At 35.0% G+C, this 23,458-nt stretch overlaps 1 protein-coding gene across 2 annotated transcripts in view; it reads right to left on the reverse strand.

Moving 5' to 3' along the window:
* Gdpd1 (glycerophosphodiester phosphodiesterase domain containing 1) overlaps window positions 1-23,458 on the reverse strand; it is a 47,047-nt gene that overhangs the window by 14,009 nt on the left and 9,580 nt on the right. For both annotated transcript variants that reach the window (XM_026407340.2, XM_077800700.1), the window contains exons 2-5: window positions 19,121-19,163; window positions 13,181-13,316; window positions 8,935-8,980; window positions 330-448 (exon numbers count right to left, since the gene is read on the reverse strand). In XM_026407340.2, coding sequence (XP_026263125.1) covers window positions 330-448; window positions 8,935-8,980; window positions 13,181-13,316; window positions 19,121-19,163 — 344 coding nt within the window. The remainder of the gene's footprint in view (window positions 1-329; window positions 449-8,934; window positions 8,981-13,180; window positions 13,317-19,120; window positions 19,164-23,458) is intronic.

Here is a 23,458-nt window from a genome sequence, read left to right on the forward strand (position 1 = left end):
ATTTTACCATTATATAATTTACTTAACAGAATACAACTATTTATTAGTATTACATTAAACATGTTAAGCCAGAAGGTAATTGTATAAATACCAGAATAATTGGCTCATAGGAGTTTACTTTTATTCATGACTGAAATGTGCCAGCTCACTCTGAAAATAGACCCCCCTGCAGTAAAATGACCTCTATCAAGATGTTATTTAAAACAATGCTGATCCATGGAGTATCACGTTTCCTTGAACACTACCAATCTAAGCAGTCAGCTATTCTGACCTTATTTAGTTTGTGAAATTGGATGCAACACACCAAGAGGAGGCAATGACTCCAGTACCTTCTTAATCAGCACATTGTTGTTGACTTTGATATCGATGTTAATGGGGGTATTAGGAAAGGCATCAAAAACTTCCTTCAGTAATGGAATTCGGTTATCTTTTCCTTCACACTGGCACGCTGAGAAAACAAGATTTGTAAATGTATTTTTAAAAGGTAATTTACTTTTTAAAAAACAGTTATAGTATGTGTTCATATGAGGCATTTACAAATTGAGGCAAAGCATTAAGAAAAAAAGAATATCATTTAAAACCTAATAGCTTAGATATAACCATGATGACCACTTGGTATACTTTCTTTCTCTACTTTTTTCCTATGCAAAATTTAATATGATTATAATATAGTGTGCCTACAAGAATTTAACCCAATTCTTTATGCAAAAATATTTTCATGTCAATACCTTATGTTTATAATTATGATTTATTTTTCTTAAACTTTACATTTTAAGAATTCTGTAGGTTCACATGCAGTTTTAAGATTGATCTACTTTCATCCAGATTTATTTGTGATAACTTCTTGCAAAACCATAGTACCATATCAAACCAGGATACTGACAATGATATAATCCATTGATCTGATTTTATTGTGATTTTATATGGTTTCAAAATACTTCACTGAAGAACTACACAAAAATTTGATTATTTTAATTTAACCATTCCCCTACTAATTGAGACTGAGATTGTTTTGCTAAGAAATTGTTAAGGTTTAGTATGCCTGTTGAAGCCCCCTAAAGCCCAAGGTTATGCAAGAGCAGTGGCTAAGACAAAGGTCAGCTCGGGCAGAAAAACATTTTCTCCTCCTAGCTTGGGCCTGCCCGAGCTGACCTTTGTCGTAGCCACTGCTCTTGCATAACCTTGGGCTTTAGGGGGCTTCAACAGGCATACTAAACCTTAACAAGAAATCATCATTGAATTTTTCAGAGATTAAGAATAATGTTTGGTCAGGCACAGGGTACACGCCTGTAATTCCAGCGGCATGGAAGGTTGAGGCAGGAGGAGTGCAAGTTCAAAGCCAGTCTCAGCAACTTAGTAAGGCCCTAAGTTACTTTTTTTTTTTTTTTTTTTTACCAAGGATTGAACTCAGGGGCACTCGACCACTGAGCCACATCCCCAGCCCTATTTATTTTTTGTATTTTATTTAGAGACAGGGTCTCACTGAGTTGCTTAGCACCTTGCTTTCGCTGAAGCTGCCTTTGAACTTGCAGTCCTCCTGCCTCAGCCTCCCGAGCTGCTGGGATTACAGGTGTATGCCACCACACCTGGATCCTAAGTAAATTTTGAGACACTGTCTTAAAATAAAAAATAAAAATAAAATGGACTTAGGATATGGCTCAGTGGTTAAGTGCCCTTGGATTCAATCCCTGCTCAAAGAAAGAAAATTCAAAGAAAATTTGAAAAAAATTCACAGAAAGAAAGAAAAAATAATGTTCAAGCAAGGTAAATACATAGTAATTCAGGACTATGCTAAAGAATTCTTATCAGTACAATTATTCAAAGAGAATTAAAAGTAAATAGGGGCTAGAGTTGTGGCTCAGTGGTAGTTTACTTGCCTAGCATGTGTGAGGCACTGGGTTCGATTCTCAGCACCATATATAAATAAATGAATAAAATAAAGGTCTATCAATATCTATAAATTTTTTTAAAGTAATAAAAAATTAGAAGGGAATTTTTTTTACTCTTTTCCTAGTCCTTTTGCTTCTAATTATTTATATAACACACTGTATATACCATAAAACCATTGTAAAAATTTTTTCTTTCTAGTTCCAATAATATGAAGAACTAAATGGTAAAAAATCCTTAATCTCATCCTTATTATTATAAATTAAGAGAAAGACACATATCAAAAAAGTAAATCTATGTCAAAAAAATAAATTATTTATAATAAGGGCTCATATGAAAAGCAGCATATAAATAAAAAAAAAGAGAAGAAATTATTGCACTCCTTGAAATTCAGATGGAACTCAAGTGTCATTTTGATGGGACTGTTGATCATTTTGGCTCTGCCTACCTGGCCTGAGTGAATTTATGAACTGTCTGAGACCCTTCATGCACATAACAGTATGGACACTGGAAAAGAATTCCTGAAACTCTCAACTGAACGGATTATGTATGTGCTGCCAAGGGTCTATATCGATGTGAAAAAGGTGTCTCGGAGAACAAAGACAACACAGATGAATGAAGAATCAAGAAATGGAGATAGAAAAAAATCAATTATTACTTGAACAACTAGAATGAGTCATGTATGAAGGCATATAATCCCTGGACTTTTTATGAGAACCAATAAATTGTTGAGTACAGTGATTCATGCCTGTAATCCCAGCAATTCAAGAGGCTGAAGTAAAAGAATCACAAGTTTGAAACCAGCCTCAGCAATTTAGCTAGACCCTATTCTCAATATAAAATGTTTTAAAAAAAGGAATTGGGGGTGGGGAAAGAAAGACACACAGAGAGATAACAATACATTCATTTTTATTTACTATGTTTTTGCTTAAATTATCTTGAAATAGTTGTCTAGTGCTTGTTACTGGGACAGTTCAAACTTGTCAGAGACTACATAACTAAATTATTGAAAACTGTTTATAGTGCATAGTTATTGTTTTGGTCTACTTGGTGTTTTTTCCTATAGAAAACTATAACTCCCTTATTACACAATGTTCTGATAGGGCTGTCAATCACAGTTCCCTTTCTCCATTCACCCCCATGGGTAGGCCAATCAGAATATTCTTACTTCAAAATGGACACATGAATCATGTTGGCCCAGTCTGTGTCTCAGTGAAACCTTTTTCTTGAAGTTCATAAAGGAAACTGACTTTCCCCGGCTTGAAGTCACCATGTAGACAGAATATGAATCAATACCTAGAATCAAATTCTTTACCACTTGGACAAAGTCTACCTAAGATAGATGTGAATAATACCCAAGATACACAGATAAGCAAATCCAAGATGAAGCAAGAGAGTCTTTTTGAGCCTCTGGATTCAATAATGTTCTTTTATTTGTTTGTTTCTTTGCAGACTTGTACATGCTTGGAAGGAGCTCTACCCCTGAGCTACATCCCCAGCCCTGGATTCAATAATGTTTAATGTTAGATTCACTATCATTCTATATAATCTCTCTCTTTTTTCTCTTGAGCTATTTTAAACTGATATCTTTATTTATAACCTAAAAAATATGAATGTGATATTTCCATTATGCAGTAGCTGCACAAGACTAGGTAAATTTAAAATAATTAATATTAAATAAAATTTAAAGTTCAGTTTCTCAGTTGTACTATCCACATTTCAAGTACTCAACACACACATATATAGCTATTGGGTATACCAGAAAGTGCAATTACAGATTATTTTCATCACTTTTCAGCAAAAAGTTCCATTTGAACAATGATATTCTAGTTAAGTACATTTTTTTTAAAGAGCGAGAGAGATAAGAGAGAGAATTTTTTGATATTTATTTTTCATTTTTCGGTGGACACATCTTTATTTTATTTTTAGGTGATGCTGAGGATGGAACCCAGCGTCCCTCGTATGCCAGGCGAGCGCGTTACCGCTTGAGCCACATCCCCAGCCCCTTAAGTAAAAATTTTATTGTTGGGGCTGCAGTTGTAGCTTGGTGGGTAAAGCAGCTGCCTAGCATGTGTGAGGCACTGGGTTCAATCTTCAGTACCACAATAAATAAATAAAATAAATACATACATAAATACATAAATAAGTAAATTAAATAAAGGTATTTGTCCATCTACAACTAAAAAAATTTTTCTTAATTTTATTGTCTTCCAAGTGTGGAAAAATTAATTTAACAGACTAAAGAATTGCCATGGGCCAGACATGGTGGCGCATGCCTGTGATCCCAGCGGCTTGGGAGGCTGAGACAGGAGGATTGCGAGTTCAAAACCAACTTCAGCAAAAAGCAAGACACTAAGCAACTCAACCCTGTCTCTAAATAAAATACAAAATAGGGCTGGGGATGTGGTTCAGTGGTCGAGTGCCCCTGAGTTCAATCCCTGGTACCCCCCCCCAATAAAAAAAGAATTGCCAAGGGACTATTTACACCCAAGTAAGATAGATACAAGGGTCAGCTTAGAAAAAAGTCAAACAGGAAAAAACAAACTTTGGATCAGCAAAATGACATATAGGTTAAATTAATATAATATTAGTACTTAACAGTAAGGGAGTAAGGCAATTAAAATGTATAGTAGAAAAAAAATGTGTGCTATTATGAAGTAAAGATACATAACTTAGATCTGTCTTAGTCCCTATAGAACGTAGAAAAAGAGTGGGAGAAAGAGAAGTTTGTCCTGGTATTGTTCAGGACAGAGGATAACCAGAGCAAGGAAACAGAAGACTACAAGAAGAAAAGTAGTCAGGCACGGTGGCACAGGCTTGTAATTTCAGTGAATTGGGAGGCTGTGGCAGGAGAATTACAAATGCAAGGCCTGCCTTGGCAAATTAGGAAGGCCCTAAGCAACTTAGGGAGACCCTGTCTCAAAATCAAAAAAAAAAAAAAAAAAGAAAAAAGAAAAAGAAAGGGCTGGGGATGTGGATCAGTGGTAGTGGCGCCGAGTTCAATCCCCAATATCAATTAAAAAAAAAAAAAGTAGCATGCAATAGGTGTGTTGAATGACAATGAATGATGTGGGTCCTACAGCATGCTAGAACTTTTAAACTGTCTATAATCATAGTCAACTCTAGATTATCCAAATTATGAATTTTTTATGAAAACAACAACAAAAAAGGGCCACTATAAAGTAAGTAGGATGAGTTGGGTGAGGTGGTGGACACCTGCCCTCCCAGCAGCTTGGGAGGTCAAGGCAGGAGGATTGCCAGTTCAAACCTAGCCTCAGCAACTTAGCAAGGCCCTATTTCAAAATAAAATATAAAAAATGCTAGGCTGTGGCTTAGTGGTTAAGCACCTTGGGTTCAATCCCGATAACAATAAAATAAAATAAAGAAAGTAGGATAGATGTAAACTCTTTGGTTAACACTTTTTTATGATCCTTTTTATATAGCCTGTGGCACATTGAAGAATCCCTTTAAAGAAAATAATTACTTGATGAGTCAGAATTTGGTAAGAGATTTAAGAGATGAATGAACACCAAGTGGCTCTGACACACTAAAAATCATCTGAATAGGTTTGGTAAGTGGGTAGGAACAGAAAGTGTGTATAAACATGGCGAACAGAAAGTTCTAGTAATAAATTCCTTTAATTGAAAAACAAAAACAAAAACAAGTACTCTCCAGTAAAGTTGTGAACCACAAAGAGAGCAAAAATTTTGAAATTTATATTCCTCAGGCAGTCTCTCCAATATCTAAAGAAAACTAAATAAGAGTTCTGAGCAGAATATGATAAAAAAAAGGAACAACTTTCTGACTACTCTGAATCAAATATTTACAGTATTCTGTTTCAAATGCAGTGAACTTCACATTTGAGTCATTGTCCAAAGTCAATTATGATAAGAGTTGAATGGAATATGAATGAAAGTTTATTATTCTTTACAGTTGTCTGAAACCTGAGAGTACCTGGCATGTTAATATAGCATCTGAGGAAACATCTGATGGAGAGGCAATATGGTATACCTGAACACTGGCTGGTAAAGAGGAAATTTATTTCAAATTCTAGCTCTATCATTTACTTGTTGTATGAACTTGATCAAGTTAATTCACATCTTTAGACTTTAGTTTTTAATCTCTAATGGAAAGCAGCATTAGATGGTCTCAAAGTTCTCTTCACATTCAAAAGTTTTATTACTTTATGAAGGAGATATGAAAATCAGAAAAAAGGGACTGAGGATGTAGCTCAGTTGAAGTGCAATGGTCTAGCATATGGAAGGCCCTGGGTTTGATCCCCACTACCAAGAAAAAAAAAAAAAAAGACTCTTTTGCTGCTTAATAATCTTCAGTGACTTTCTAAGCCTAAACAAAAGAAAGCCCAGACTTCAGACTTCAGATTGTCATTCAGGTACCTAATCTCTCTGCCCCAATCTGCTTTGCTGAGCTCACTAGCGCATGCCTGTAATCCTAGCCACATAGCATGGGAAATATAATCCTATATATTAGGATTATAAACTACGAGAATGAAAATGTGTTTCCTCAAACAAACATAATTCAATGTTACTTACCTGGAAGACAAAATTAAATAAACATCTCAGATTTAAACATCCCTTAAAAATAGATAACTTTAGTTGGGTGTGGTGGTGCACACCTGTAATTTCAGCAGTTTAGGAGGCTGAGACAGGAGAATCTTGAGTTCAAAGCCAGCCTCAGCAAAAGCAAGGCACTAAGCAACTCAGTGAGACCCTGTCTCTAAATAAAATACAAAATAGGACTGGGGATGTGGCTCAGTGCTCAAGTACTCCTGAGTTCAATCCTCAGTAACAAAAAATAAAAAATAAATAAACCTCTCTCTCTCTCTCTCTCTCTCTCTCTCTCTCTCTCAAAACAGGGACCTTGAGCATTCTAGGCAAGCACTCAATCACTAAGCCATAAGCATAGTCCTATACTAGCCAATTTTAAATTTAGGAAGTAGTTACTGTTCTTTTAAAAAATTAATATCAATAGATCCAATCACAACAAAAGAAACAACAGAGGGAAGATACAACCTATAGAATGGAAAAAAAATACTTGCAGATATACATTTGCCAAGAGATATTTTGTGTTTATATTGTTATATTTTATATCCAGAATAGTAAAGCAAAACAAACCAAAACTCAAAAACAAATAATCTGATTTTAAAATGGGCAAAAAACTTAATAGGCATTTTCCAAAAGAAGATATACAAATAACCAACAGGTATGAAAAAATAATCACTAATCATCAGGGCAGTGCAAGTCTAAGCCACAATGAGATATTGCCTCACTCCATATAAGATAGCTAGTATCAAAAGGACAAAAGAAAACAAGTACTGGTGAGGATGTGGAGAAAAAGGAATCTTGCACACTGTTGGTGAGAATGAAGTATAGCCATTATGGAAAACAGTATGGAGGTTCCTAAAAATTTTTAAATTTTCCTATTAAATGATGCAGCAATCCCATCACTTAGTATATATTCAAAGGAAACAACATCAGTATGTGAAAGAGATATCTGGATTCCCAAGTTTACTGATACTATTCACAGTAACCAAGATATAGAATCAACCTAATTGTCCAATAATGGACATGGTGTATATGTACATATATACAACATAATAATACTGAACTGTCATTTACAACTAGATGGAAGAACCTGGAAGACATTATGCTAAATAAAATAAGCCAGACACAGAAAGACAAATATTATACAATTTTCCTCATATGTAATGAGTCTAAAAATGTTGATTTAGTACAAGTAGCCAACAAAATAATGGTTACCAGAGGCTGGGGAAAGGAGAAGAAAGGCTAGCCAATTGATTCAAAGTTACAGTTAGAAGAGAACAAGTTCTAGTGTTCTATTACTCAGTAGGGTAACTATAGTTAACAATGGGGTATTGTCTATTTCAAAAATAGCCAGAAGAGAGGATATTAAATGTTTCCACCACATAAAAAAAGATAAATGTCTGAGATGACAAATATGCTAATTACTCTGATTGATCATTACATAATACACATAATGTATTGAAACATAACACTGTATCCCACAAATATGTACAATTGTTATGTATCATTGAAAAATCAAAATTAAAAATTGCAAAAGTTATAAAAATAGATTCTTGATATTTTCACAAGGATTCAACAATATGCAAACCATACCAAGGTATATAACATGCAGCCTCTTGTAGTTTTATTGACTTATATATTTGAATCACTCAAAATGGGAAGCCAACTTGTGATATTGGTAGACTACACCTGCTTAGCGCTTATATCTCTAAGTGGTGTATTTTCCACTCTAACGTGCAGTAACTGATAAATTAGGCAAGGAGACACTTTTCTTTGGGAGAAATATTTCCTCTAATGAAAGAAAACCATTAAATTGCTAGGAAATAGTTTGAGTAATAAAAGTCTTTTCAGTCATTTAAAATATGGCACAGCTGAATGACAGAATCAACAGTTAAAGAACCAGAAAGATCTGCAAGAGAGGTCCTTTCTACTTCTTTTTACTTATTCTTTATTCTATTCATGATGGATGACTACTATAAGTTATGGCAATATTCTAGAATCGAAGCTTTAGAAATGCAAAATATTCCCAATAATATTCAAGTTTCCTACAATTAGTATTCCAGCTTGAATTATTATTTTTTTTTTAAAGAGAGGGAGAGAGAGAGTGTGTGTGAGAGAGAATTTTTTTAATATTTATTTTTTAGTTTTCGGTGGACACAACATCTTTGTATGTGGTGCTGAGGATCGAACCCGGGCCGCACGCATGCCAGGTGAGCGCGCTACCGCTTGAGCCACATCCCCAGCCCAGCTTGAATTAATTTTATGTAAATTTAAATAAAGAGACCTAGTTAAATGGTTGGGCCTAATCATCTTTGGATCAGATGACCTATCAAGGTCGCATATTTGTAGTTCTGAGAGAATAAGCTTACAGGACAGTACTTTTAACAAGAAGATAACTATGATAAAAGGACACAGATGGGCTTCTCAGCATAAATGAATATACTTTAATGTCAATGTTTAAGTGATAAATGAGAAATATTACCTCTTTGAAATGGGACGTCCAGTTTACCAAGGTAAGACGGGAGCTCCTTAAAAAGATATGATTGAAAAAAGTTATCTCAAAAGTAAAATGTATTTTGTCTTATGTTAAGACATGAAATAAAAGTTTGCTTCTTTGAAAAATGAGTGAACAAAACCTATATTTACATAGGCAAATTAATAATTTAATTACTTCTATCACCTATAAGAAGTCTATAGTATTTATATTTAATATAGACCTTTTCTCAACATTTCAGTAGAAAAATATCCACTACAGATAATTCAAGGAAAAAGAAAAATACCTAACAATCATACAGAAAAATATTTAAGCTCATTAATAATCAAATAAATTCTAATTAAAATTTAATCTAGCAAAGTAGAAAATTTATTGTATAAATATAATTTTATATAAATATAACTAATTAATGATAATTACAATGACTAATAATGGTAAGGGTACAGCAAAATGGCAACTTTTTACTCTTAAAATAAATCTTATAATATGCAAGCAGGAGTGGCTGAGGGTGTAGCTCAGTGTAGAGTTCATGTTTAGCATGTGCAAGGCCCTGGTTTTATTTTTTTGTTATTGTTTATTTGTTTGTTTGTTTGTTTGTTTGTTTTGGGCACTGAGGACTGAACCCAGGGGCATTCAACCACTGAGCCACATCCCCAGCCCTATTTTGTATTTGATTTAGAGACAGGGTCTCACTGAGTTGCTTGGCAACTAGCTTTTTTTTTCTTTGATATATAATTTAATGAATCTTGAGACATGAATACAATCATGTAGCTTCCACTACAATCAAAATAGAAGCAATTCTATAATTTCCCCTCCCCCAGTTTCCTTGCTGCCCACTGCAGTCATACCCTCCTCCTTCTCCCAACCATTGACAATGACTGATCTCCATCTTTATAGTTTTGCATTTTCTAAAATACCCATTAAAATGGAATCATTCAGGATTACCTTTTCGGATCTGGCATCTTCCACATTAGAAAAATGTATTTGAGGTTTTCTCATGTTGTGTGCATCAGTGATTCATTCCTTTTTGTTGTTGAATAGGTATTCCATTGTATGAACGTACTTGTTTATCTATTCACCATTGAAGGATACTAGGGTTGTTTCTAGTTTCTGTTTATGAATAAAGCCATTACAAATATTCTCCCCGAATAGGTTTTTGTATGAACAAAAGTTTTTGTTTCTCTTGAGTAAATATGTTGGAGTGAGATTGCTGGGTCCTATGCTCAGGACATACACAACTTGATTAAAAAAAAAAACAAAAAAACTGCCTATTTTCCAAAGTGACAGTATCACTGTACTTGCACCAGTAATGTATAGAAATTCTAATTCTGAATCTTCACCAACATTTGATATCACTTTTTTTCTTATTTTAGCTATATTACACATGTAATAGAATCTATTTCAATTATAATTTGCAGTTCCCTGATGACTAGTGATTTGGGGGATATTTTCCTGTACTTATTTACCATCTGTATATCTTCTTTAGCAAAGTATCAGTTCAGATTTTTGCCTATTTAAAAATAGATTCATTTCCTTATTGTTGAATTTTAAGAGTTTTTTATTCTTTTTGGGATGGGGCAGATAACTGGGGATTGCATCCAGAGGTGCTTCACCACTGAGCTACATCCCCAGCCCTTTTTTTTTTTTTTTTTTTTTTTTAAAGACAGCATTCTTTTTTTTTTTTAAGAGAGAGAGAGAGAGAGAGAGAGAGAGAGAGAGAGAGAGAGAGAGAATTTTTAATATTTATTTTTAGTTCTCGGCGGACACAACATCTTTGTTGGTATGTGGTGCTGAGGATCGAACCCGGGCCGCACGCATGCCAGGCATGGCGCGCTACCACTTGAGCCACATCCCCAGCCCCGATCCCCAGCCCTTTTTAAATTTTTTTTTTTTTTTAAACAGGGTCCCACTAATTTGCTTATGGCCTTGCTAAGTTGCTGAGGCTGGCTTGGCAACTAGCTTTTGCTGAGCCTGGCTTTGATCTCAAAATCCTCCTGTCTCAGCCTCCTGAGCTGCTGAGAATACAGGTGTGAGCCACCGTACCTGGCTGCTCGCTAATTTTTTTGGTGCTAGGGGTTAAAACCAAGGCTTTGCCCAGTGCCATGGTGCATGACTATAATCCCAGCGCTTAGGAGGCTGAGACAAGAGGATTTCCAGTTCAAAGCTAGCCTCAGCAAAAACTAGTTGCTAAGCAACTCCTTGAGACTCTATCTTTAAATATAATACAAAACAGGGCTGGGGATGTGGCTCAGTGGTTGAGTGCCTCCCCACCAAAAAAAAACCAAAAAAGTAAGCAGGCAATAGGAAACTGTAATATATATTATTAAAGACAATAATGATAATATTTCTACTCTTTTAACCAATATTTTCCTTCTAGAGAAATAATTAACTTTAAATATAGAGAAAAATTCATACAAATAACTTTAATATAAATATTTATGTCTTTATAAGTATATTCTTATTTATATTTTCAAAAGTAACTTGAGGGCTGGGGATGTGGCTCAAGCGGTAGCGCGCTTGCCTGGCATGCGTGGGGCCCGGGTTCGATCCTCAGCACCACATACCAACAAAGATGTTGTGTCTGCCAAGAACTAAAAATAAATAAAAATTCTCTCTCTCTCTCTCTCCTCTCTCACTCTCTCTCTCTCTCCTCTCTCTCTCTTTAAAAAAAAAAAAAAGTAACTTGATACCAGTGTCTAAAGATAAAGCTTTATCTTTACACATAGTGATATTCAGTACAGTGAAAACTTACAACCAATCCTGTGTCCAATAGAAAACTGGTTAAAAATAACTACAGATTTACTCAATGTAACAACTGCAGTCATTTCAAATATTTATGAAAAATAAGCATGGAACCTGCAAGGTTAAACACTGTATACTTCCAAATATGTGACATTTTAGAAAATGGAAAACTATGGAGATAATAAAAAGATTAGTGGTTTCAGGGGATGGGAGAAGAGGGGGGATAAATAAAAAGCATAGAGGATTTTGGAAGCAGTGAAACTATTTTGTGTGATAGTATAAATAGTGGATAAATGTCATTAAATGTCTAATATCTAAACCATACGATGTACAGGATCAAGAGTGAACTCTAATGTATAAACTATGGACTTTGGGTGACATCAATTATAACAAATGTGCCACTTGGTATGGATGTTAGTAGTGGGGAAGGATGTGCTTCTGTGGGTATTCAGTATTTCCACTAAATTTTGCCGTGAACTCAAAACTTCTCTAACAAAAGCCTGTTTTTTAAAAACTATGTAAAAATGTTTATAATGTTAAAGTGTTTAAAACAGGGCTGGGGATGTGGCTCAAGCGGTAGCTCGCTCGCCTGGCATGCGTGCGGCCCGGGTTCGATCCTCAGCACCACATACCAACAAAGATGTTGTGTCCGCCGAGAACTAAAAAATAAATATTAAAAAAAAATAAATAAATAAAGTGTTTAAAACAATGTGCATAATATGTAGTGAAAAGAAAATTCTGAAAAAATAACAAGGTATACATATAGTGTTCCGTTAACAGGAGTTTGCTATAGGTGGTAAAAGAAAGCATTGTTTCCCTTATTTATCAGTATTTACTAAAGTGAGCATATAAACCATTATGATCAAATTTTAAATGGTGCTTTTTAAAAAATGTTTAGTTATAGATGGACACAATACCTTTGTTTATTTTTATGTGGTGCTAAGGATCGAACCTAGTGCCTCACACATGCTAGAAAAGCACTCTACCACTGAGCCACAACCTAACCCCTAAATGGTGCTTTCTTATACTTGAAGACCAAAAATAATTCATTTCCTTAATATGAATTGACTAAATTTAACAAGTTGAATTTCAGTAGCTTCACATTTGAGGACTTGTAATTTTATTAAAATATTTATAAAAACAAGTCTTCATGGATGTATTTGTAAAGTATAAAATCCTCAATGGGAGTTAGGGTAATTTTTAAAAATTCTTTTGACATTTATTATTTAAATATAAAAATATTATTTTTTAAAGTTACTGACTGAAGCAATGTCTGGCATTCACTGCCTTAAAAAATCTTTCCCAGGTGGGAGTTGTGGCTCAGTGGTAGAGCACTTGCCTAGCATGTGGGAGGCACTGGCTTCGATTCTCAGAACCACATAAAAATAAATTAATAAATGAAGTAAAGGTCCATCAACAATTTTTAAAACACTAAAAAAACACTTTACCCTAATATATACTAGACATTAGTTTATCATTCATTTTTACTTACACAGTATTTGAGATCAGAGATGTTTACATTGACCCCAGTTGATCTCTTCAGGTTCTCATCATGTGATACTACAACTTGTTCATCTTTTGTGATATGGCAGTCCAATTCCAACATATCAGTTCCAAGTGTGACTGCACTGAAGAAATAAAGAGAAAAATGACAACCTAAAACTTACGCAAACATTTAGGTTACATGCATTAGATATAATAATTCAGTTACAAACCCAAATATTCTGTAATACTGAACTATATCCTCAACAACATCATTTATCAACATTCATTGATGTGATCTTAATTTAAATAAGTGAATAATGTTGCCTCCTTTCCATAACCAGCTATCCTTAATCCTGGCAACTCTATATCATGGAAAGAATATGTGGCCAGAAGTTCAGAGACTTGAAAACCAATTCCTGATTTGTTATGAAGTTGTATAACTTTGGGCAAATAAATTTCCCTCTGAGAGCCACATCTAAAAAATGAGAGGATTACTGGGCGTGATGGCAAATGCCTGTAATCCCAGCCATTTGGGAGGCTAAGGCAGGAGGATTCCAAGTTTGAGACCAACCTCAGCAATTTAGCAAGGACCTAAGGACTTAGTGAGACTCTGTTTCAAAACAGAACAAAAGAAAAGGGCCAGGGATGCGCTCAGTGGTTAAGCGACCCTGGGTTCAATCCCTGGGGGGGAAAAAAAGTGAAAGAGAGAGGATTAAGAAATAAGACAATGCTGGCTAGTTGCTTTTATCTTATTGGAAGTTCTAATGGGCAAGAAAAAATTCAAATTGAAAGGAACAAGTAAAGTCATCTCTGATCACAGAAGACATGATCTTACATATAGAAAATCCTGGGTTAGAGGTATTGCTTAGTGGTCAAGAGCTCTTCCTTAGCATGTGCAAGGCCCTGGGTTCAATCCTCAGCCACAAGCCTCCTACTCCCCAAATCCCAAAGATCCTATAACAATATTCTTAGAACTAACAGATGAAATCTAAGAAAGTTGTTGGATTAACACACAAAAATTAACTGTGTTTCTATACATTAATAATGAATAGTCTGAAAAGGAAACTAACAAAACAATTTTATTTACAATAGCATCAAAAACATTAAAACACTCAGGGGTTAACCAAGGAGGTGAAAGACTTGTATAATGAAAACTATAAAACACTTCAAAAAGAAGTTAAAGATATGTAGATATGGATGTGCAACTATAATAAATGTACTTAAGATGTTAATACTACTCAAAGCAATCTGCAGATTTGTGGCAATTCCAGCAAAATCCCAATTATTATTTTTTTTCAGAAATAGAAAAATCCATCCTAAAATTCAAATGGAATTTCATAGGGTCCCAAACAGACAAAACAATCTTAAAAACTAAAAAGTTGAAGGACCAATACTTCTCTATTTCAAAATTTAATACTGTAATCAAAAGAGTGTGGTAATGATATAAAGAAAAACATATATGGATATAACAAATGCACGTGGACCAGGACAGAGAACTCAGAATGAGCTCTCATAAAGATGCAGAGACCATTGAATAAAAAAATGAACCAGTTTTAACAAATGATGCTAGGGAACCTGATATTCACATTTAAAGAACAAAGTTGGGCAGGAGATGTGGCTCAGGATAGAGTGCTTGCCTAGCATGGTATTGGGTTCAATCCCTAGTACTGCAAAAAATACAATAAAATCTTTTTTTAAAAAGTTAAAATGATAGTGTTTGCTTGTTTGTTTTTGGTATGGGGGAATAAAACCTAGGGGTGCTTTACCACTGAATTACATCTCCAGCTCCTTTTATTTTTATTTTGAGACAGGCTCTCTCTAACTTGTCAAGCCTGTCCTTGAATTTGTGACCCTCCTGCCTCAGCCTCGTGAATTGCTGGAATTACAGGTGTGTGTCATGACACTAGGCCTGATTTAGGTTTTATACAAATTTCCAAGTCAGTTAACAAGAAACCTTATCAATAAATATACACTTCCATTGCAGAGATGAGATAATTAGTATTACAGTAACCAGATACTATAAAAATTTATCATGAGAATCAGGGCACTGATTAATTACTTTGACTGTCTGCCAATTTACATTTCCAAATATTGCTAATACAATTTGCTTCTTTCTCCTACCATTCATGTTGGTACCAGAGGGATCACATTGTCTTCTGGGTATTTACAAAGGCAGCCTAGTTTAATAACCTACTTTTATTAGCTCTTAAGAACCAGATTTTACATTCCCAAGGGCTTAGTGACTCTGTGTGTGTGTGTGTGTGTGTGTGTGTGTGTGTGTGTGTGTGTGAGAGAGAGAGAGAGAGAGAGAGAGAGAGAGAGAGAGATTGAGATGATTCCTTAGTTTTGGGTTCTATGTTTACTGTGAAGGGGGTTCTGTTTCCTTTATCTGTCTTTTGCTAAAATTCTGCTTTGTTTTTGGAATGCACTATTCTGTATTTGATTCAATGAGCAACTAGTAAGAGCCTATCAGTGTGAGAGCCTGAGCGAGATGTTAGGAAGTGAGGGATCAATAAAAAAGATTTTTGCTCCTAAGGAGAAGAGCCATATTTATACTACAAAGGAGAGAGTGTTTGTGAAAGCATCTTATAAACCACATTAAAGGACTTTTTATAAATTGTGAGATGGAATTCTTGGTCAAAATTACTTCTCTAGTCACACTCTAACATAATGAATTAATTTTCAATATATCTCTAAAGTCCTTTCAATCTCCTAGATATATCTTGTCCACATTAATGTCACATCTTAATCTCAAACATTCCACATTTTTTTTTTTGGTAGTAGGGTGTGAACTCATTGGTTCTCAACCACTGAGCCATATTCCCAGTCCTATTTTGTATTTTATTTAGAGACAGGGTCTCACTGAGTTGCTTAGTGCTTCGCTTTTGCTGAGGCTGCCTTTGAACTCACGATTCTCCTGCCTCAGCCTCCCTACCCACTGGGTTTACAGGCTTCTACCACTGCACCCGTCCAACATTCCACATTTAAAAAAATAATTTTTCTTTCTTCAAATATAGCTCTTCCAGTCTTATTGTCGTTTCAATTTCCTGGTTAATCTAAACCATGCTTCCTCCCACCAACTACTTACACTTTCTCTAATATGTTATTATCTTAAACTCCATGTTATATATGCTTTGTGAAATACATATCTAAATTAACACATAAATAAGATCTAAATTTTAGCCAGCCATCACTTTTTTATTATTTCTCCTCCAGATAATAAGGATTAGGGCCTGGTGCATTGGTGCACACCTGTAAACCCAGCAGCTCAGGAGGCTGAAGCAGGAGGATTACAAGTTCAAAGCCAGCCTCAGCAAAAGCAAGGCACTAAGCAACTCTGTGAGACCCTGTCTCTAAATAAAATACAAAATAGGGCCAGGGATGTGGCTCAGTGGTCGAGTGCTCTGAGTTCAATCCCCAATACCTCTCCTCCCCAAAAAATAATAATAAGGATTATCTTCCTCTCACTTAAGCACAGTTTCTGTCTTTTGCTGATCATGTATTATAATTCCTTCACTTTTTAAAAAATATATATCTTTATTTTTTATTTTAATGTGGTGCTGAGAATCAAACCCAGTGCCTCACGCATGCCAGGCAAGCTCTCTACCTCTGAGCCACAACCCCAGCCCCATCCTTTACTTTTTAATAAATGGTACCTTGAAAATATTATGTTTAAATAATTTTTCTTGTATTTTCTTTCTTTCTTCTTTTAAACTCTCCTCCTTCTTTTTGAGACAGGGTCTCACGATGTTGCCCAGGCTGGTCTGGAACTCTGCAACTCCTGAGCTAAAATAATCCTCTTGCCTCAACCTCCCAAGTAGGTTATAGTCCCTTAAGTATGTACCCACCATGCCCAACTTCTAGTAGTTCATGACGCAGATATGTTTGAGAGAGGAAGGAACCTTCTAAGTGTCCCAGCAGTTAAACAATAAAATATTTATAAATGAAACAAAAAAAAGTACAATCAAAAAGTATGTATTAGGCATTGTGGCACAACCCTGTCATCTCAGCAACTCCAGAGGCTGAGGCAAGAGGATCACAAGTTTGAGGCCAGCCTTAGTAACTTAGAAAGACAATTTCTCAAAATAAAAAATAAAAAGGGATAGGGATGTGGCTCAGTGGTTAAGTGTCTCTGGGTTTAATCTTCAGTACAAAACAAAAAAAGATTTTAAAAATGTGATACTTTTGGGTTGGGGTTATGGTTCAGTGGCAGAATGCTTGCCTAGCACATGTGAGGCACTGGGTTCGGTCTTCAGCATCACATAAAAATAAATAAATAAAATAAAGGCATTGTGTCTATCTACAACTAAAAATTATTTTTAAAATGTGATATTTTCAAGTGTACATCTTTAGAAATAACTTACTATATAACCTAGTGTTTCAATTTCATTAAAAAAAGTGATGGGTAAAAATTTAACAAAGAATATGGGGAAAAACTTTCAAAATAATGTGCTTCCAACATAAAGAATACTAAAATTATTTAAAGTTATGGGCAGTTTCTCCCAAATAAATCCCAGCCCACATATGATAAAGTGATAGTGTTCCTGTGCACATACACAGGAACCTATATAGAAAAATATACACATAAAATTATATACTCATATTTAGCTAAAGATAACTTGCTAGATAAACAATCTAAGTAGGGAAAATAATTTAAATTAAAATATTCACATTAATCTGTGACAGTAGAAAAGATTTTGCATTTTTGTAAAAGACTTTTGAGATTATAACCAACAGGAAAAGTAAGAAATGACAAGTAGAGGGATTCAGATGAAACTAGAAGCAGTACCTGCAAGTCTGATAACAGGAAAAATAATCTCTAAGCCTTTTTATAAGTCTTTGGTGAGAAGCAGAACAAAAACTTAGTTCAAATTCTCCTGGGCTGAGGTCGTAGTTCAGTAGTAGAATGAGTGGTTACAGTGCACAAGTCCCTGGGTTCCATCCCAGCACCATCAAAAATAAGTAAATAAATAAACAAAGAAACAAATAAAATTCAATTAAGAAGAAAAATTCTGATTTCTTAGTCCAAATTATACACATTAAAAATGCTCAAAATTGCTCAAGAGTTTGGGACCACGTAGCAAAATCCTATCAAAATTCTATAAGTCTCAGGCTGGGGTTGTGGCTCAGTGGTGGAGCACTCACCTAGCATGTTTGAAGCCCTGAGTTCGATCCTCAGCACCACATAAAAATAAATAAAATAATGGTATTGTGTCCATCTATAACTAAAAAAATAAAATATTTTTAAAAATTCTGTAAGTCTCAAAATTATATAAGAAATTCTTTTTCTCATTAAATATGAATAGGTAATGTCTTTCATTGGAGGTAGTTTTTCAGGGAAAGGAAAACAGTGTTCTCACCATTATCACAGAGTGATAATAATAATTGACTTTAAGACAGAGAACAAGAGTAGCCATCAGTCTTCATTCCTGTCTCCTACAGCTTCTCTGTGAAGTGCTCTAAAAAACATCTATATGAAATGTGAATCAATTCTAAATAGAAAAATTTTAATTTATCTTATTTAAAAAATAAGATCAACACTCATGAGGGTTTCCAAGAAGAGTACCAGACTGCAGGTTCAGGTCTGTAACTAAAACTTGTGGGCACAAAGACACAATCCTTTTCATAAATAGCAGCCGATGTAACAGTTGTCTTGTTTTCTCTTTCTCTCCAAGACTAATTAGCATTATACACAGTATGTTCCTTGTTACAAATGTCTTCTTTCAGCTTTGGAACTATAGTATCTTTGATTACTCAAAACTCTGATTTAGTTTTTCAGTTATACAGAAGCCAACCACTCTTTATAAAACACTTCAGACTAAATTAAAAAATGGGGTTTTATAGAAACAACTACTACAAATGGATGCTACACATATACTATCTTTGCTCTGTTAATCACAACACTTTAATGATAAACTGTAAAAAAGAATTTTTTTAATATACTCACTGCTGAAAGGCTTCCATTGTATTCTCCAAATTTTCTCCAGCACCTGTGGAGACATTAAATTCAAACTTCATTTAATTAGCTATTTTAAACATTTTATTTTTCTAGAAATTTTAGTATAATGAATCCTGATGCTTATTTATTATGTAGATATTATAGTACATGTGTTTTTGAAAGAGCACACAGTATTTTGATTCTTTAAAATTTGTTTTTGTTTAGCTACATCAGTAGGACCAAAAGTAGTAGAGCCATTGCCTAGCATGCTAGAGGTCCTGGATTCAATCCTAAGTACTAGGAAAAAGAAAAGAAAAGAAAATCAAAATAGCCACAGAAATTCAGGAGGGCTAGAAGAAACTAAAGGTGATGTTTAAGCTCTTGTTGGTTAAGTTTTCTCTATATATCCTCATAATCTCTTATGAACATCTCTACCAAGGCATTTATCACGGTGTAGCAAAAATTGTTTGTCTCTCCCCTCCTTATCTCATGAATTACCAAAAAGAAGTGACTTTTAATCACCTTGGCAGAAGGCAATATAGTGTAACAGCTGAGGATGAAACTGTAGAGTTAGGATGCCTGATCTCAAATTTTTTAATATTTGGGTGACTTTAGGAAAGTCACCTCACCTCTCCATGGTTGAACTTGCTTCTTTATTAGAATGATAATAATAGTCCTACTTCATTGGATTGGTATAATTAAATGAGTTAACATGCAAAGTGCAATATGTCATAAATTCTAAAAATGATAGCTTTTCACTTTTGAACATTTCTGAAGTTGGAGTACATCTGTCAATGGATGGTGTCTAACAGTTTAATTGGAAAGCTTTTCTCTTAACAGTACATAAAAAAAATGTGTCTTCAAATCAATGGCATTAAATTCAGTGAAACACTGTAGTGAGCATTCAGTGAAAGTGAAGAATTATTGCTATTACAATTGCCATTATCATAGAGTAACTGCTAAAGAGTAGGTACTTGGTGTATGTCCATTAATGGGAAGAGTGGATAATAGTTAATGACAAAAAGGACATATTTTGATATGAATATACAGAAAGATAAAAAAATTATCCAATGTTATATACTAGGTAAAGAATCAATTAGTGATACACATGCTAGCCAAAACACGGTGGTGCTGGAGATTGAACCCAGGGCCTTGTACATGCGAGGTAAGCACTCTACCAACTGAGCTATATCCCCAACCCACTTTTTATGTATTTTTAAACTAAAAGATTTCAGTACTGGGCTGAGGTTGTAGCTCAGTGATAGAGCATTTGCCTCGCATGAATGAGGCACTGGGTTCAATCCTCAGCACCACACAAAAATAAATATGTAAAATAAAGATATTGTGCCCATCTACAGTTAAAAATATATTTTTAAAAATTCAGTAGTTTTAAATAATTAATGAAATGCACACAGGAAAAAAAAACTTCACAGTGAATTTTAGTGGGGCCTAGTGGTCCATGTCCTTAATCCCAGCAACTCAGGAGGCTAAGGCAGGAGGATTGCTAGTTCAAGGCCAGCTTCAGCAATTTGATAAGGCCCTAAGCAACTTAGCAAGACCTTGTCTCAAACAGGAAGGTAAGGAGCTGGGGATGTGGCTCATGCGTGCGGCCCAGGTTAGATCCTCAGCACCACATACAAACAAAGATGTTGTGTCTGCTGAAAACTAAAAAACAAATATTAAAAAGTTCTCTCTCTCTCTTAAAAAAAACAAAACAAAACAAAAAAACAGGAAAATAAAAAGGGCTGGTGATGTGATTCAGTGATTAAGCACACTGGGTTCAATCCCAGGTAACAAACAAACAAAAACCAGTTATTTTCTTTTCTCCTATCTCAGCCTTCTGAGTAGCTGGGATTATAGAAAAGCACCACCTGTCTAGCTTCTTCTTTTTCTTTTTGTTTCAGGGGAGTAAAACCAGGGGCACATAACCACTGAGCCACATCCCCAGCCCTTTTCTGTATTTTATTTAGAGACAGGGTCTCACTGAGTTACTTAGGGCTTCGCTAAATTGCTGAGGTTGGCTTTGAACTTGCCATACTCCTGCCTCAGCCTCTGGAGCCCCTATGATTACAAAGGAGCACCATCATGCCTGGCCTGCATGGCTTCTTAACAGGAAGAGTCAATTCAAGTTCAGGATATAGTTTAAGTATTAACATTTAAATGTTTTTTAAACAAAATGAGGACCAGTAGCGCATGCCTGTAATCCCAGACTCTTGGGAGGCTGAGCAGGAGGATCTTGAAATCCAGGCCAACCTTGGCAATGGGCTGGGGCTGTAGATCAGTGACAGGGCACTTGCCCGTCACATGTGAGGCACTGGGTTCCATCCTTAGCACAACATAAAATAAAGACATGCTGTCCATCTACAATTAACTACAAAAAAAAAAAAAAAAAAAAAAAAGAAAGAAAGAAAGAAAAGAAGATGTTTTATAAAAAAAAAATACCATTTGAACATATCCATGAGAATGTTAAAATTTCCTTGTTCTAAAATTCCATTAGTTTTGTAGAAAGGGATACCTATGTGAAAAAAGCTAGTTTGATTTGGGTTCACTTTTCAAAGCCAGCCTCAGCAAAAGCAAAGTCCTAAGCAACTCAGTGACATCGTGTCTCTAAATAAAATATGAAATAGGCTGGGGATGTGGCTCAGTGGTCGAGTGCTCCTGAGTACCACTACCACCCCAGAATTACTGAGTACACTCTTAAAACTTATTGAGTACCCTAATTACATGGGTTATATCCATTATTAACTGTGTATTAGAAGTTAAATCCTACAAATTTATTTTTCTTTATTTGAAAATAACAACAAACCCAACACTTTTCAATCTTTTCCTGTGCTGTGGATTGAACCCAGAGTCTGGCACATGTGAGGCAAGCCAAGTGCTCTACCACTGAGCTACAACCCCAACCCAATCCATTACTTTTTTAAATATACTTTTAGTTGTAGTTGGACATAATATCTTTATTTATTTTTATATGGTGCTGAGGATAAACCCCAGCGCCTCACATGTGCTACTCGGGTGCTCTACTACTAAGCCACAACCCCAGCTCATAAAGTCAGCTTTTTTGGTGGTGGTGGTGCTGGGGATTCTTGTGCATGCAAGGCAAGCACTCTACCAACTGCGCTATATCCCCAACCCCTCAATCCATTACATTTTAACTTGACATTTTTATGGAAAATATATACTTTTCCAAAAACAAAAAAAAAAATTAATTAAGAGTGTCATTGTTGGGGTGGGGTTGTAGCTCAGTGGTATAATGCTGGCCTAGCATGAGTGAGGCACTGGGTTTGATTCTCAGCACACATAAAAACAAACAAAATAAAAAATTCTTAAAAAAAAGTGTTTCTGCTACACATTTTTTGCAAATCTCTTTAATATCTAGCTTAACAAAAAGCAGCTAAATTCTCATATCTGCTTTATAAATACACAGATAAGAAGTTGGAAAAGAAAAAATCTTTTTTGGCAATGTATCAAGGGGCTGCAGGGGTAGTTCAATGGCAAAACACTTGTCTGGCATGCATGAGAGCCTGTTTTCCATTCCCAGCACCAATGGAAGAAAAGAACAACAACAAAAAAGATACTGCCTCAAAATCCAACTGGTATTCATTTCTACAAAGTAAGTTGCACTGTAGAATCTGAACCACATCAGTGACCTCTTCCTACTCTATTACATGAAATCCCACTAGTCCATCTTTAACTATGAATGGACCTTTCACACTTAAGATTTTATAACATTAAGCACTGGTCATACAGAAAATATTGATTCACTGAATTATGTTAATCTTCTAAGTGTTGACATATTCCATTATGTGATATTTTAAAAATCACATTTGTTAACATTTGATTTCATCAGAAAAGTCTTTAAGAAGTGGAAAGCTATCAAGTTCATGGTGGAAGATATTTTCTAAAATTCTAATTTTTGGCAAGGTGTAGTGTCATATGCCTGTAATCACAGCTATTCAGGAAGCTGAGACAGGAGGATCACAAGTTGGAGGTCAACCAGGACAACACGTTGAGACCCTGTCTCAAAATGGGGGTATCACTTAGTAGTAGAGTATCCTGGTTCAATCCTCAGTATCAGAAAAACAAAATGAAAAGAAAAAAATTCTAATTTTTTTCTTGAAAACTCAAATTTAATTATTGTGCTACATCAGTTAGATTACTTTTATTAAAGTACAGACTCACTTTATTCATTTTCAAGAATATCTCTGCCAAACACTCAAGCCTGAATAAGTACAGTTGTTACTCATTCTTTAAAGTAAAAATGTTGTTCTGGGGGGCGGGGGAAACAGTTGATTTAGCTCACAACTCAAATGACTGCACAGTTTTTTTTCCTCAAAACAAACATCA

Source organism: Urocitellus parryii, chromosome 7, assembly GCF_045843805.1.
Source record: "Urocitellus parryii isolate mUroPar1 chromosome 7, mUroPar1.hap1, whole genome shotgun sequence".
Taxonomy (NCBI): Eukaryota; Metazoa; Chordata; class Mammalia; order Rodentia; family Sciuridae; genus Urocitellus; species Urocitellus parryii.